Source organism: Rhinolophus sinicus, linkage group LG13 (genome assembly GCF_036562045.2).
Source record: "Rhinolophus sinicus isolate RSC01 linkage group LG13, ASM3656204v1, whole genome shotgun sequence".
Lineage (NCBI taxonomy): Eukaryota > Metazoa > Chordata > Mammalia > Chiroptera > Rhinolophidae > Rhinolophus > Rhinolophus sinicus.
In genome coordinates this window covers 3,834,108-3,848,016 of record NC_133762.1, presented here as the reverse complement: position 1 = coordinate 3,848,016, position 13,909 = coordinate 3,834,108, and the positions used below count along the sequence as shown (strand labels likewise).

Here is a 13,909-nt window from a genome sequence, read left to right as displayed (position 1 = left end):
CACCCGTGTGCTCCACGCCCCAGGCCCCGGGAGTGGTCGTGGTGACCGCACCCTGCAGGCTCCTCCCGGGGCTATCGGCCGCCCTCGCCCGACGCCGCCCCTCGGGTTACTGCCTCCCCATGTCCCCCTCGGGGCTTCTCATACCGATGCCAGTGGCGCTCGCCCTCCCCCGGGCCTGCCCTACCACGGCAGACGTTCCCGGAGCGCCGGGCGCTCTACCCGTGGCCAGTCGGCGGTGAGCGGAAGCGGGGGGGGGCGGGGGGGGGCGGGCGGGTATAGACCCCGCCGACCTCGCTGTCCCGCACTCGGCCTCCCAGGGCCGGTAGCAGGAGCCCCGTAATCCTTGCTCGCCCAGCGGCCGCGTCTCCCCGCGGCCACTGCGCCCCGCCGGTGCCTCTGCGACGCCATGGAGGCTCCGGTGGTCCCTGGGGTACCTGAGGCTGAGCGCAGGGGCGTCGTTCCCGTTCCGCCAACCCCCTCTGGCCGCCGCTGCAATGTCTGGGGAGGGGGCCCAGTTGGTGAGGGAGGCGCACCGGCCCCCCACGGGGACTGCACAGAGTGGCTTTTGCAGCGTCTGACAATAAAGCCAGCGAAAGGGCGCCCACGTGTTTGCAAACTGCAGTTTTGCAGGTTTATACGCGTATCTTAATTTCGCTCGTTTTCTTAATGAAAGTGCTAATTACGAGCAACACAAGGACCCTGTGGACACGAGCCCAAGGTGGCAAAGCCACTCGCCCCCCCTCCTTCGCGGATGCACAGGGGGCTCCAGCGCCTGGACAGGCGGGTCTGTGGGGTCACGCTCCAGTGAGAAGGCGTCTAGTGATCCTAGAGGGTGACCTTGGCCTGGGGGCGTCACTCCCAGCCGCCCCTCCTCCACGCGCTAACCACCCGTGTGACACCCCAGTGCGTGTGTGCGGCGCACAGGGAAGTTTAAAAATGAAAAAGGGACTAATAGAATGGGGGGAATGCTGGCGTAGGGAAAGCCTTTCTAAGTGACATGCACCCGGAACTTACTGTACATGTAAATGCAGGTGTGCAGTCAGCTAGGCTATCCTGACTGACAGCGCCCTGCTCACTTGTGCTTTCCTTGGTTTCCCAGTGAGAACAAGCAGGAGTCAGACCACCCTGCTGGGAAATGTGGGCACCCAGGGAACGCAGAGGTGAGGACAGGGGAACTGAGGGTGCCAAGGACTTCTAGAACACTTGCCCAGCTATTGTGCGGGTTAATTTTGTTCCTTCTCATCACTTAGACTGACAGCAGGGGACAGCCACCTACAGCACACAGGCCGAATCCAGCCCATGAGCTAAGAATCTTTTGTTTTTAACAATCCTTAAAAAATGTAAAAACCAAAGACTATGCCACTTGCAATGTCTAAAATATTTCCTATCTGGCCTTTTATAACCGCAGCCCTGACAGAGCCTCCAGATAAGACTGTGCCAAGTGAGTCACAGGGCAGGCGGGTGGGGGTGGGGGTGGGTAGGGGTGCTGGTGACCAATAGGCCTCTTAGAAACCTGGTTGGTCGCCGAGGCACCTCTAGACAAGATGTTTCATGATCCTATTAGTTTAGCTACTCAACTCCAAACGCCCGAGATCTTGTGAATAAACCCCAAGGAATGTGCCCACTCCAGAAGTTACAACTGGTGCCATGTGCCATGCTCGCCGCAGGAGACGTACGATGTGCCAGGAAATAAGTAATAATAGTAGGAGGTTGTGAATGATAAATAGTCATTTAATGTTTGAGAGATTCAAGTTCATAAAGACATTTCCTTGAATGTTCTTAATAAAGATGCTAAAAATGGTCGTTGCGATTTTTTTTTAATATTTACAGTTTCTTTTTTCTTTTTACAAAGTTCTGTACATGAAAGTAAATATCCAGAAACAACCCCATCAACTGTCTGCTTCAGTAATCCTTGCTGGTGGGCTCACCATTTACAAGGAACACATCATTCAACGCAACCTGTCACAGAGACTGCCCTACCAGCAAGGACTTCTAACGGGAAGGATCATTTTGAGGTCTCTTTGATTAAGATCGCCAATCACCCCGAGGCCTTTGACTACCACTAGCAATCAATCAATCACCCACAAAATCAACGGTCACTGGCTTTCGTGAAGTGTGACCAACTGCCACTGCTGGCTAGTGGCAATGTCTACTCCCTATGCTGACTTCAACCCTTAAAGATGCAGGTGTAGTAAGAACAGAAATAAACCCCATGTCCCCTTGGCTAGTCACTGTGAAAAGCGTGCGTAAGGCAATTGAATCGAGGGTTCAGGATTCCTCTTGCTATGTCAGAAGCGACACTAGCAAGACTCTTAGCCTCATCCGCCCGCTGACGGGCCTCTGCGTCCAGGCCTCCAGGAGCAGGCGCCGCCTCCTTCACCAGACAAAGGGTTGTAACCTGGCAGGAGAGAGGAAGCAGACCAGTACTGGGAAGTTGGTATCAAACATGAGCTTGGCAGCCTGACACACAGGGGGGGCACTGCAAAGATACGGACTCTATTCTCACGGACAGTTTCATGAACGCTTAGCCGCCATATGAAAAAATACTCCACACTGTGACTGCACTTTGGCTTGACTTTCTGGTAGGAATGAAAGAAGCCATTCAGCTTCTTGGTCTTAACTCCCCAAAACACAGAAAACATTTGCCCCCCAAAACGCTCTCAAGATGGCTGGATATAAGTCTATGAAGGTTTCTACTACTTCTACGTATTAATAACGTGTATACATTCACATAGGACTGTTCAAGCTACAGAAATACATTTAACAAAATGAAAACAGCATGGCCCTGGTGGTTCCTACAGGTCACAAAGGTCATCCACGGGCACAGACATTTGGCGACCAGGTGAGTGCTCAGGCTCCAGGGCCAGTGACAGCTTCAATGAGGTGGCTTTGCCCTTTCCTGGCCTGGGATCGCTGGGCCATAACTCCCTGTGCCTCAGTTTCCCTATTTGTAAGCCCAGGCTAGCTCAAAGCACCTAGCTCCAGACTGCTGAGAGGCCATGCATAAAGCATGTCACGCATTACACTTTTTACAATTTACAGTCTCCGAAGTGTCACCCGTTCATTCTGAAGAAGGCTTCCAGCACGAGAAAGTGTGAAAATAGCCTTTTCAGACACGCCACTCCCCTGTGACAAGCCAGCTCTGGGTTCCTGCTACAAAGGGGGTCGGAGCTCAGCCTTTCAGGGCGACCCAGCTTGTATCCGTGCCGCCTTAGGAACTGTGTTCATCTCCCACGGTCCCCCAAGATGCAACCCAGGCCCCCAGACCCGTGCCGCTGCAGAAGGCCCTCTCCTCCGTGAGGACACAAAGCCTTCGGCCCAGAACTGGTTTCCACACAGCCTCTCGTCCCCCGCCCGCCCTCCCTCAGACAACTGCGGAGCTCCTAGCACAGCACACAGCTCCGCTGCTTGTCACGGTGTGAGAGGCCCATCCCCAAAGGATGTGAAAGTCCTCAAGGATGGGATGGAGACAGGCGGCTATGGTATCACTGGGGGCGAGGTGGGGCAGGGGTGTACGAGGGAGGTTTGAAGTAAAAAGCCCTGGAAGACCCTCATCCGTTATCTGCCACAAACACGGCGGCCCTCACAGGGCTGTCACAGCACCACAGTACAAGTGCGGTCATGCCAGTGACTTAATGGCGGCCTTCACTGACTTCCTTTGGCAGTTTCTTACTGAACATTTCCTTTTGCACAGACTGGTCACTGAGGGGAAGGTTACAGGCTCCCTGGAGCAGGCACTATGCCCACATCCTTGCCCCTGACCCACGGGCAACAGGGCTCAGCAGGTTGAACTCCCAGCCACTGAAGGTTGCTTTGCTTCTGCTTCTTTTGTTTAATCATTATAACCCTAAACTTGGGAATCTTGTTTTTAAAAGGCAAGCTTTAAGCATTGTTCAGAAGCTTTAGTATTTGTACTCACCGCCTCCCCGCAAAGGTTTTCTGTCCGATTTTCGCTTCGGGGTGACTGACGAAGCAGAAGGACCCGGACTATCTCCTTCCTGTTGGAACACACACAGGCTTAGAACCATCTGACTAGTTTCCATGTGCCTCAAAAACGTCAGCGAGGCCAGTCTGGACTCACCTGAGGCTTTCTTGCATTTCCTTTGTAACTTTTTCCTTCTTGCATGCTGTCCCACATTTCAATCTTCTGTCTCCTTTTTTCTTCTTCAAGCTGAGAAAGAATCATACAGAGTGAATGCAGAAACAGCCATCTATCTCAGAGAAAATAGGAACTTTGGCAATTTTTAATTGAAATGTCCTTGCAAACCACCTTTCCCCTGCATTTTCTTCAGTTAATAAAACTTGTATTTAGTGGTATGAGTTTAATTCACAAACAGAAGCTTTTGTTTTGTACCCTAGTAAAGAAAGCCCAAAGTGTCACGGAGAAAAGAATACGGATTCAGTCAGAAGCTCGCCTGTGGCAGGACGCTCTGGACAACGTGGGAGAACACCCACTTGGAGTGATGTGGGTGGCAGGCCTGCTTTGCTGCTACCTGGCTGTGTCCCTGAGGGAAGCCACTCAACCCCTCTGCTTCTCAGAGCAGATGTGAACGTGGTTTGGAAGTCAAGCACGATGGAAAACATAAGGGAAAAGGAATCTCAGCAGAACACTAGGCCCAATAACAAGCCCTGGAGAAAGCCCATAATCACACTGAGCAGGTTCCCGAGGCGGCAGGGAAACTGCACTGGCTGGATCTGTGCCTCTGCTTCCTGCTGCTGGAAGAGCAGCGTGCCTGGCAGCCCCTGAGTCCTGCAATTTCCATGCACACAAAGGTCACAAAATCTCTCAGTTTTAGTGGAAGCCAGACCTAAACTGCAGCTCATGCTAGTTGCAATTAACCTGAGAAGTCACAAGGACATGCCAGAAGACGCCTTAGAAAGCACAGATCCAGAACATTTCTCCATGGCTTTCAGGATCCATCACTGCTCAACCCAAATACCTGTCGCATGGAGCTTCCACTGCTCGACAGGCGGTCGAGAAGAAGCCATCTCTGGACCTGAAGGCTGCATCGTCCTCCTAGCTAACATGGAGAACACCACAAATGAGAGCTGAGCTCACTGCGAGGCGCCGATCTCAGGTGATTATTAGTGTTTTGTAAGCTTCTGTAAGACTACCAGCTGATTTCTCAACAGAAACTTTGCAGGGATTGATATGCAATATTCAAAGTGATGAAAAGCAAGGACCTACAGCCAAGATTGCTCTATCCAGCAAAGCTATCATTTAGGATCAAAAGACAGATCAAGAGCTTCCCAGACAAGAAAAAGCTAACGGTGTTCATCACCACCAAACCAATATTACAAGAAATGTTATAACTACGTACCTACCAATAATCACTTCAAATGTAAATGGGTTAAATGCTCCAATCAAAAGACTTATGGTGACTGAATGTATAAGAAAACAAGACCCTTACATATGCTGCCACAAGAGACCCACTTCAGGTTGAAAAGCACACAGACTGAAAGTAAAGGGATAGAAAAAGATACTTCATGCAAATGGAAATGAGAAAGACTCTGGGATAACAATACTTATATTGGACAAAACAGACTTTAAAACGAAGACTATAATTAGAGACAAAGAAGGACATTTCATAATGATAAAGAAATCAATCCAACAAGAGATTATAACCCTTGTAAACATTTACACACCTAAAGTAGGAGTACTTAAATATCTAAAACAAATATTGAACGACATAAACAGAGAGACTGACAGTAACAGTCATAGGATGGGATGTTAACACCCCACTGACATCAATGACTAGATCTTCCTGACAGAAAATCAGTAAGCAAACAGCAGCCTTAAATGACACACCAGACCACATGGATTTAATTGATATTTTTTACAGCATTTCACCCCAAAGCAGCAGAATACATTCTTTTCAAGCGCACATGGAACATTTTTCAAGATAGACTACACAAGTCTCAATAAATTTAAGACTGAAATCATGTCAAGCATCTTCTCTGACCACAGTGCTATGAAACTAGAAGTCAATTACAAGAAAAAAAACCCACGAAAAACACACAAACACATGGAGGCTGAATAACATGCTACTAAATAATGAATGGGTCAAGAATGAGATCAAGGAAGAAATCAAAAGACACCTTGAGACAAATGAAAATGAAAACACAACGACCCCAAATCTATGGGACACAGCAAAAGCAGTCCTAAGAGGGAAATTCATAGAGATGCAGGCCTGACCTCAAGAAACAAGGAAAATCTCAAATAAACAATCTAATCTTACACGTAAAGGAACCAGAAAAAGAACAGTAAACAAAGCCCCAAATGAACAGAAGGAAGGAAATAATAATAAAGATCAGAGTGGGAAAAAACAAAATAGAACCTAAAAAAATTACAAAGGATCAATGAAACAGAGAGCTGGTTCTTTGAAATGATAAACAAAAGTGATACACCTTTAAGACAGACTCCTCAAGAAAAAAGAGAGAACTCAAATAAATAAAATCAGAAACGAAAGAGAAGTGACAACTGACACCACAGAAATACAAATGATTTTAAGAAAATACTACAAGCAACCATATGCCAACAAATTGGACAATCAGGAAGAAATGGACAAATTGCTAGAAACATACTATCTTCCAAGACCGAATCAAGAAGAAACAGAAAATCTGAACAGATCGATTACTACTAACGACATTGAATCAATAATAAAAAAACTCCCAACAAACAAAAGTCCTGGACCAGATAGCTTCACAGGTAAACATTAACAAACATTCAAATATAAATTAACATTTATCCTTCTCAAACTATTCCAAAAAGTTCAAAAAGAAGGGAGGCTCCCAAGCTCATTTTACAGGGCCACCATTACACTGATTCTAAGACCAGACAAAGATAGTATAAAAAAAGAAAATTATAATATGAACATAGATGCAAAAACCCTCAATAAAATATTAGCAACCCGAATTCAGCAATACACTATAAAGATCATACATCATGATCAAGTGGGATTTATTCCTGGGATACAAGGTTGGTTCATCCGCAAATCAATTAACATGAGACACCACATAAACAAAATGAAGGATAAAAATCATATGATCATATCAACAGATGCAGAAAAAGCATTTGACAAAATCCAGCATCTATTTATGATAAAAACTCTCAGCAAATATATAGTCACGGGAAGTAAAGTACAACATCAGGAATACAGTTAATGGTATTGTAACGTCACATGGGGAGGAGACTTGCTGGGGTTATCCCTTTGTGAGGTGTGTAAATGTCTGATCACTATGTTGTTTTGCACACCTGAAACTAATAATAATAATATTAGAAAAACAACCTCTGAGCAAAGTGGCAATCTCTGAACATAATAAAGTCCACCTATGACAAACCCATAGCTAACGTCATACTCAACGGTGAAAAGCTAAAAGTGTTCTCCTTAAGATCAGGAACAAAACAAGGTTGCCCACTTTCACCACTTTTATTCAACATAGTATTGGAAGTCCTAGCCACAGCAATCAGACAAGAAATAAAAAGCATCCCAATTAGAAAGAAAGAAGTAAAACTGTTACTTGCAGATGATATGATACTTACTATATAGAGAGAACCTGAAAGATTCTACCAAAATACTACTAGAACAGATAAATTAATTTAGTAAAGTAGCAGAACACAAAATTAATATTCAGAAATGGGTTGTATTCTTATATACCAATAACAAACTATGAGAAAGAAAAATTAAGAAAACAATCCCATTTACAATTGCATAAAAAAAATTACATAAAATACCTAGGAATAAATTTAACCAAGGAGGTAAAAGACCTGTACTCAGAAAATTATAAGACATTGAAGAAATAAATTGAAGAAATTATAAATAAATGGAAGCAGATACTGTACTCATCGATAGGAAAAATTAACATCATTAAAATGTCCACACTACCCAAAGTAATCTACAGATTCAATGCAATCCCTATCAAAATGCTAATGGCCTTTTTCACAGAACTAGAACAAATAATCCTAAAATTTATATGGAACCACAAAAGACCCCGAATAGCCACAGCAATCTTGAGAAAGAAGAACAAAGTTGGAGGCATCACGCTACCTGATATCAAACTATACTACATGGCTATAGTCATCAAAACAGCATGGTACTGGAATAAAAACAGACACATAGATCAAGGGAACAGAATAGAGCCCAGAAATAAACCCACACCTATATGGTCAGTTAATCTATGACAAAGTAGACAAGAATATACAATGGGGTAAAGACAGTCTCTTTAATAAATGGTGCTGGGAAAAATTTGACAGATACATGCAAAAAAAATGAAACTAAACCACTGTCTTTCACTATATACAAAAATAAACTCAAAATGGATTAAAAACTTAAATGTAAGACCTGAAACCATAAAACTCCTAGAAGAAAACACAGGCAGTAAACTCTTGGACATTAATTACCCTTAGTAATATTTTCATTGATGTATCTCCTCAGGCAAGGGAAACAAAAGAAAAAATAAACAAATGGGACTGCATCACACTAAAAAGGTTTTGCACAACAAAGGAAACCAACCAAAAAACGAAGACATCATACTGAATGGGAGAAGATATTTGCCTATGACACATCTGATAAGGGGTTAATATTCAAAACTTATAAAGAACTCATACAACTCAACACCAAAAAAAGCATACAGTCCAATTAAAAAATGGGCAGAGGACCTGAGTAGACATTTCTCCAAAGAGGACATACAAATGGCAAAGAGACATATGAAAAGATGCTCAACGTCACTAATCATCAGGGAAATGCAAATTAAAACCACAATGATACCACCTCACATCTGTCAGAATGGCATCATCAATAAATCAACAAACAAGTGCTGGCGAGGATGTGGAGAAAAGGGAGCCCTCGTGCACTGTTGGTGGGATTGTAAACTGGTGCAGCCACTATGGAAAACAGTATGGAGCGTCCTTAAAAAATTAAAAATAGAACTACCTTATGACCCAGCAATTCCACTTCTGGGTATTTATCTGAAGAAATCCAAAACAGTATTTTGAAAGCTATATGCACCCATATGTTCACTGCAGTGTTATTTACAATGGCCAAGACATGGAGGCAACCTAAGTGCCCCTCAGTAGGCGACTGGATAAAGAAGAGGTGGTACATATATACAATGGAGTACGACTCGGCCATGAAAAAGAATGAATCTTACATTTTGTGACACCATGGATGGACCTAGAGTGTGTTATGCTACGTGAGATAAGTCAGACAGAGAAAGACAAGTAGCATGGCATCTCACTTATATGTGAAACCTAAAACACAAAATAAATGAACAAACCAGAAACAGACTCATAGATAACAGAAAACAAACTGATGGTTGCCAGATGGGAGGAGAGTTGTGGGGACGGGTGAAAAGGGTGAAGGGATTAAGAAGTACAAATCGGCAGTTACAAAACAGTCACGAGATGTGAAGTACAGCAGAGGGAATACAGTCAATAACATTGCAATAACCATGTATGATGCCAGGTGGGGACGAAACTTATCAGATCACTTTGTTAAGTACTATGTGCTGTACACCTGAAACTAATATAAAATAATATCGAGTGTCAACTGTAATCAAAAAGAATTTAAATTTTTAAAAAATGGCATATATGTGTACTATGCTGCCATTTCTATGAAAAAAGAATTATGCATGTGTTTATACATGGATAAAATATTTCTGGAAAAATACCTAAAAAAGCTTGATGGAATACTTGGGCAGCAGCAGGTGGGGGAGCCAGGAGGGCAGAGACTTAGTTTTCATGGTACAGGTTTTTATATCCTGAATTTGTTTAACCTCCTATAATTGGAAAGATTAAACAAGTAATAGGAATGTGCTGGTACATTTTAGGTCAGTGCAAGATGGACAAGCAACTGAACATGCAAAGAGGGTGCTGAGACAGGGTGACGAAGGCAAGCGAGTGTGGGTAGCAGGCGTGGCCTTGTTCTGTCCTTTCCTTGTGGGCCTGAGCCACACTGGGGAGACTGACAGAAACAAAACCCACTAGGAAGTGGTAGAAAGCCTGGAAACAGCAGAGCCACATGCGAGAGCCCAAGGAAGACCAACTCCTCTGCTGCCTCAGCGCTGGCACAGGCTGCCTTCTGAGGGCATGAGGAGGGGCCCAGAAACACCTGGACTGGAACTAGAAAGCAGAGACTACACTTGTGTTTCCGCCCCCCAGCCTGGGTCCGCTCTGGATGGGGAGCTTACTGTGGGCAAGAGCAGTACAATCCATCCACCTGGCCGCCCGGGTCACGTCCAATAGCATCCTGGCTCTTCCTTCCCGCACCGCCCCCATTACCCCTACCAATCCATGAGCCTTTAAAACATCTTTCCGACCTCCATCTGGCCCCCGGACCAGGCCCACTGCCACCCTCCCCTGGCTCTCCTTCGGGCCACTGAAGAGTGGCACCGCCAAGCCAGCTTGTGTGAGACACACAGCTCGAAACAGACCAGGGAGTTGACTCTGTGTCTGGTGGCATGGCACCTGGGCACAGTTTCGCTGGGTGAAAAACTGCTGGGAGGGAACCACCAAAAAGCAAAAACATAAATAAAAGATACATTCCTTTACAAGTATTTTCCCCCTAAACACTAAGAAATTGCACAAGGAAAGCACGCTGACCAATACTAAGCTATGTGGCAATGATTCTGCCACACCTGGTTGTTCCCAGGACCTGCCCAAGTGTGTGTGCATGTGTGCACACACACAATTTTCACCCACTAACTATCATTTCTTAAAACCACACATTCAAACTCAAACCAGTTCATACCTGTCTCCGTTTTTCCTTATGCTTTTCAACTTGCGCATTTAATTCTTCTTGCATTTTTAAACGGGCAGCTGCCAAAGCCTCCTGTCGTTTTACAACAATGTCAGGTTCTAAAATGACAGAAAAAATGTGAGCTAAAGCACCTTGTATAACGTAATTGAGAACTCTTAAGAGTCCATGTTATTAGAAATATACAAAAGTACAGACATCAGACAATGCAAAAACAGGTTTTTACACAAATAACTCTACCCTTCTGCACATATTTAGCTGTTTACAGGGCAGGGGGCTGTCCCACAGTCAGTTCTTAGACCTGATTAAATACCCACAGCACCAGAAACCTCTGGTTAAAACACATTTCTGGGCTCCCTCAGCAACTCCAATTCAGAAAGTCTGGGGCAGGCCCCGTGACCTGATGGGCACAGAGCGTGCATTGCACTATCGGGACACTCCCAACACCCGGGCTCCAGGCTGACCAGAATTCTACAAAACAACCAAGGAAAGATCAAGTTTTCGGATCATTGGCCAATTATACCCGAAAGAGGTAACGGTCTTCAAGTATTTTATCCTTGTTTCCACAGAAAAGAAAAATCCTTTCAGCTAGCAGTAAGAGAAGTGAGCACCCCAGCTTTAAGTATGTTCTTAGCTGGTTTCTAAAACAAAGCAAAATTATATAAACACACCGGAAAGATCTCCATCTGCTCCTCTATTCAGACCACCGTGCTAAGGACCACTGAGGGGCAACTACACAGTGGTGTGACTGATTTTCTGAAGAAGGAAAAATCAGAACTTATATTTACATCAGTATAGGTGACAGGCGACCAAAAGTATAGGTGATGGTCCAAAGTATAGGTGACCATTACCTAGTTAGTCGTGGAAAAGGCCTCTTAACTGAGTCCACATAAAACGGGCCAAAATGTCGTGATCAAAACAGCACAGGGGTGGTGTATGTGCGCGCATGCGTGTGGTGGGGGAAGGGGAAGTGGCAGAGATGACTGGAACTTTATCTTTAAAAACAAAACAAAACTATAGTTCTACTTTATGGACTTGTGAATTTCAGTAACATTTGTAACTGTTGGATCACCCTTACAATACAATCGGTCACGTGTAGTTTTTCAAGCTAATCTTTCCAACAAAATCGAAAACAGGACAACACAAAACCTTTCACTGCACATTTACTTTCGCAGTGCTTCATAAAAAGTCCTCTTTTGATGTGCCCATCCTATCATCTTCTCAATCTACTCTGCAGTTGTCAGCACTTTGCTTGTGGGCATGGCTGTCGCTGTCACCCAACACCATGGGCATTCGATTCACGAAATCCTGCCTCTTATGCAAGATTTACAGTTGTACTTTGTAGTCCATTGTTTGATGTACCACCAACAATCACAAAGACAGAAAGAATGACAGGACCATGGGGTTTCACGGGAGAGGTATGTCTGAGTGAAGGAATTTTCTAAGTCTTTCCACTAAGACTACTTCTCTGCATGACATTTTCTTTCCTCCCCAACCTCAGTAACCACGGTGACTCAAATGAATGGGGATTTGTATTTGTTTAATTATGCTGCTAGTCTCAAAGCACTTAACATTTCTTTGGGGCATGTTCTCAGAAACCGAAGCTTCTAACTAATGAAAAGGCTACTGTTTCAGAGGAAGTACGTTTTTGAAACAACCAAGTGCAAACTGAAATCAGGTCTGATGAGTCCGTTGTGAAAATCAAAACACAGTGAACACGGAAAACGAAGGCTGAGTTTCTCCTCACTCACAAAACTCCTAGAGGTAACTCAAGAGTTAGTAGACAGACCCACAAATACGGAGAAACTGGGAAGTTTCCACTTGAATCCACCTTATAAATGAAAACTCTCCAACAAGATATGCAACCCACACACCACCAGGCAGGTTTCCCATCTCATTAAAATATCTAGAAGTAAAGACAAGTCTATTGCACATTCACCAAAATCAATTCCATAAGCATGACACGGTTTTCCTCCCATACAGACTAGAATCATGTGCTTCTCAACCTTAACAATAGACTAACTTTTACACACTAAAAGAAGTAGGTGTAAGGCCTTTATCGGGTTTCAGGTACTAACCCACAGTAGCCGCAGCTGGGTCCAGCTGCCTCTGCCTCAGGGCCCTCAGCCGGGTGGAAAGCTTCTGAAAGGCCACGTAGAGAAGGATGCAGCTGAAGACGATGTACCAGCCATACGTGGCCAGCAGGGAGCCCACTGAAAAAAACAAACACGGTTTTCAAGAAACTAACAATGATATTAGTACTGACTTTCCCATAAAACTCAACAAAGACTCCCACCCTCAACACCTTCACGGTCCAGCTGAGGAAACGGCCTAAGTAGGCAGGTAAAGTACGAGCGAGAAGCGCGACAATTCAGGGATCGCCGAGAAGGGACTTCTCAACCATCTGGGGAGTCAGGGGACAAGTCTGGCGGCTGCAGGGACCGGCAGCTGGCTTCTGAGGGATGGAGAGAAGGTTGTCGGACCCTTCAGGAGGGCAAAGGCCTTTCAGACCTAGGGGACATACAGAAAGGGGTGGCCGTGGGGGGCTGACACGGTGTTACCAGTGGGCTACAGTCCGTGTGTGTGCGTGGAGCCGAGGCCTGGAGGCAATGACCCCAGTAACCGCAACCGGAAGGGCTTGCTTGGCACAAAGTAGAAGGGTCGCGCAAAAATGGCCCGACAGCGCCGCCCAGGGAAGCGCGGCTCCGGGAGGGCCTCGGCGGCCGCTCGGCCCGCCGCCAGGACACGAGTGAGGCGCCCACACCCGGCTCCGGGCAAGGCCTCCCCAGGCCGGGCCGGGCGCGCAGCGGAGGACGACCCACCGAACATGGCCCCGCTGCCGCGCGGCTCGCGGCTACTCACCGGTGACGTGCAGGAAGTGCAGCCCCTCGGCCTCCACGGCCGGCCGCGCGGACAGCGGCTCCCCGTCCCGCTCCATGGCCGCCGGCGCTCCACCAGAAACAGCAGCGTCAGCCTGCGCCTGCGCCTTCCGGCCCGCCCCTAGGTGTACGTGGCGCGCCGGGGGCGGTGTTTCGGCGGCCCGGCCCCAACGCTCGGCCTATCGCAGCGAGGGCGTGGCCGGCGTGGGCGTGACCGGGCGGGGCTAGCCGGAATGGGCGTGGCCAGAACCCCAGAGCTCGCCAGGCACTGGGGAG

The 13,909-nt window shown here is 46.2% G+C and overlaps 1 protein-coding gene across 1 annotated transcript; it reads right to left on the bottom strand.

Annotated features, from left to right (window-relative positions):
• Positions 1-1,710: 1,710 nt before the first annotated feature.
• On the bottom strand, positions 1,711-13,772 carry SELENOS (selenoprotein S). Its single transcript, XM_019726625.2, has 6 exons — positions 13,617-13,772; positions 12,833-12,967; positions 10,749-10,855; positions 4,082-4,171; positions 3,920-3,998; positions 1,711-2,398 (listed from the first exon to the last, which is right to left on the bottom strand). The coding sequence occupies exons 1-6, from the start codon at positions 13,690-13,692 to the stop codon at positions 2,319-2,321; spliced, it is 567 nt and encodes a 188-aa protein (XP_019582184.1). The 5' UTR covers positions 13,693-13,772; the 3' UTR covers positions 1,711-2,318.
• Positions 13,773-13,909: the final 137 nt, after the last annotated feature.

Coding starts and splice junctions, on each gene's coding strand:
- SELENOS (XM_019726625.2), bottom strand. CDS start 13,692: ATGGAGCGGGACGGGGAGCCGCTGTCCGCGCGGCCGGCCGTGGAGGCC. Junction 10,856..12,832: donor CCCAGCTGCGGCTACTGTGG/GTTAGTACCTGA, acceptor CTGTCATTTTAG/AACCTGACATTGTTGTAAAA. Junction 2,399..3,919: donor AAAACCTTTGCGGGGAGGCG/GTGAGTACAAAT, acceptor CTCTCCTGCCAG/GTTACAACCCTTTGTCTGGT.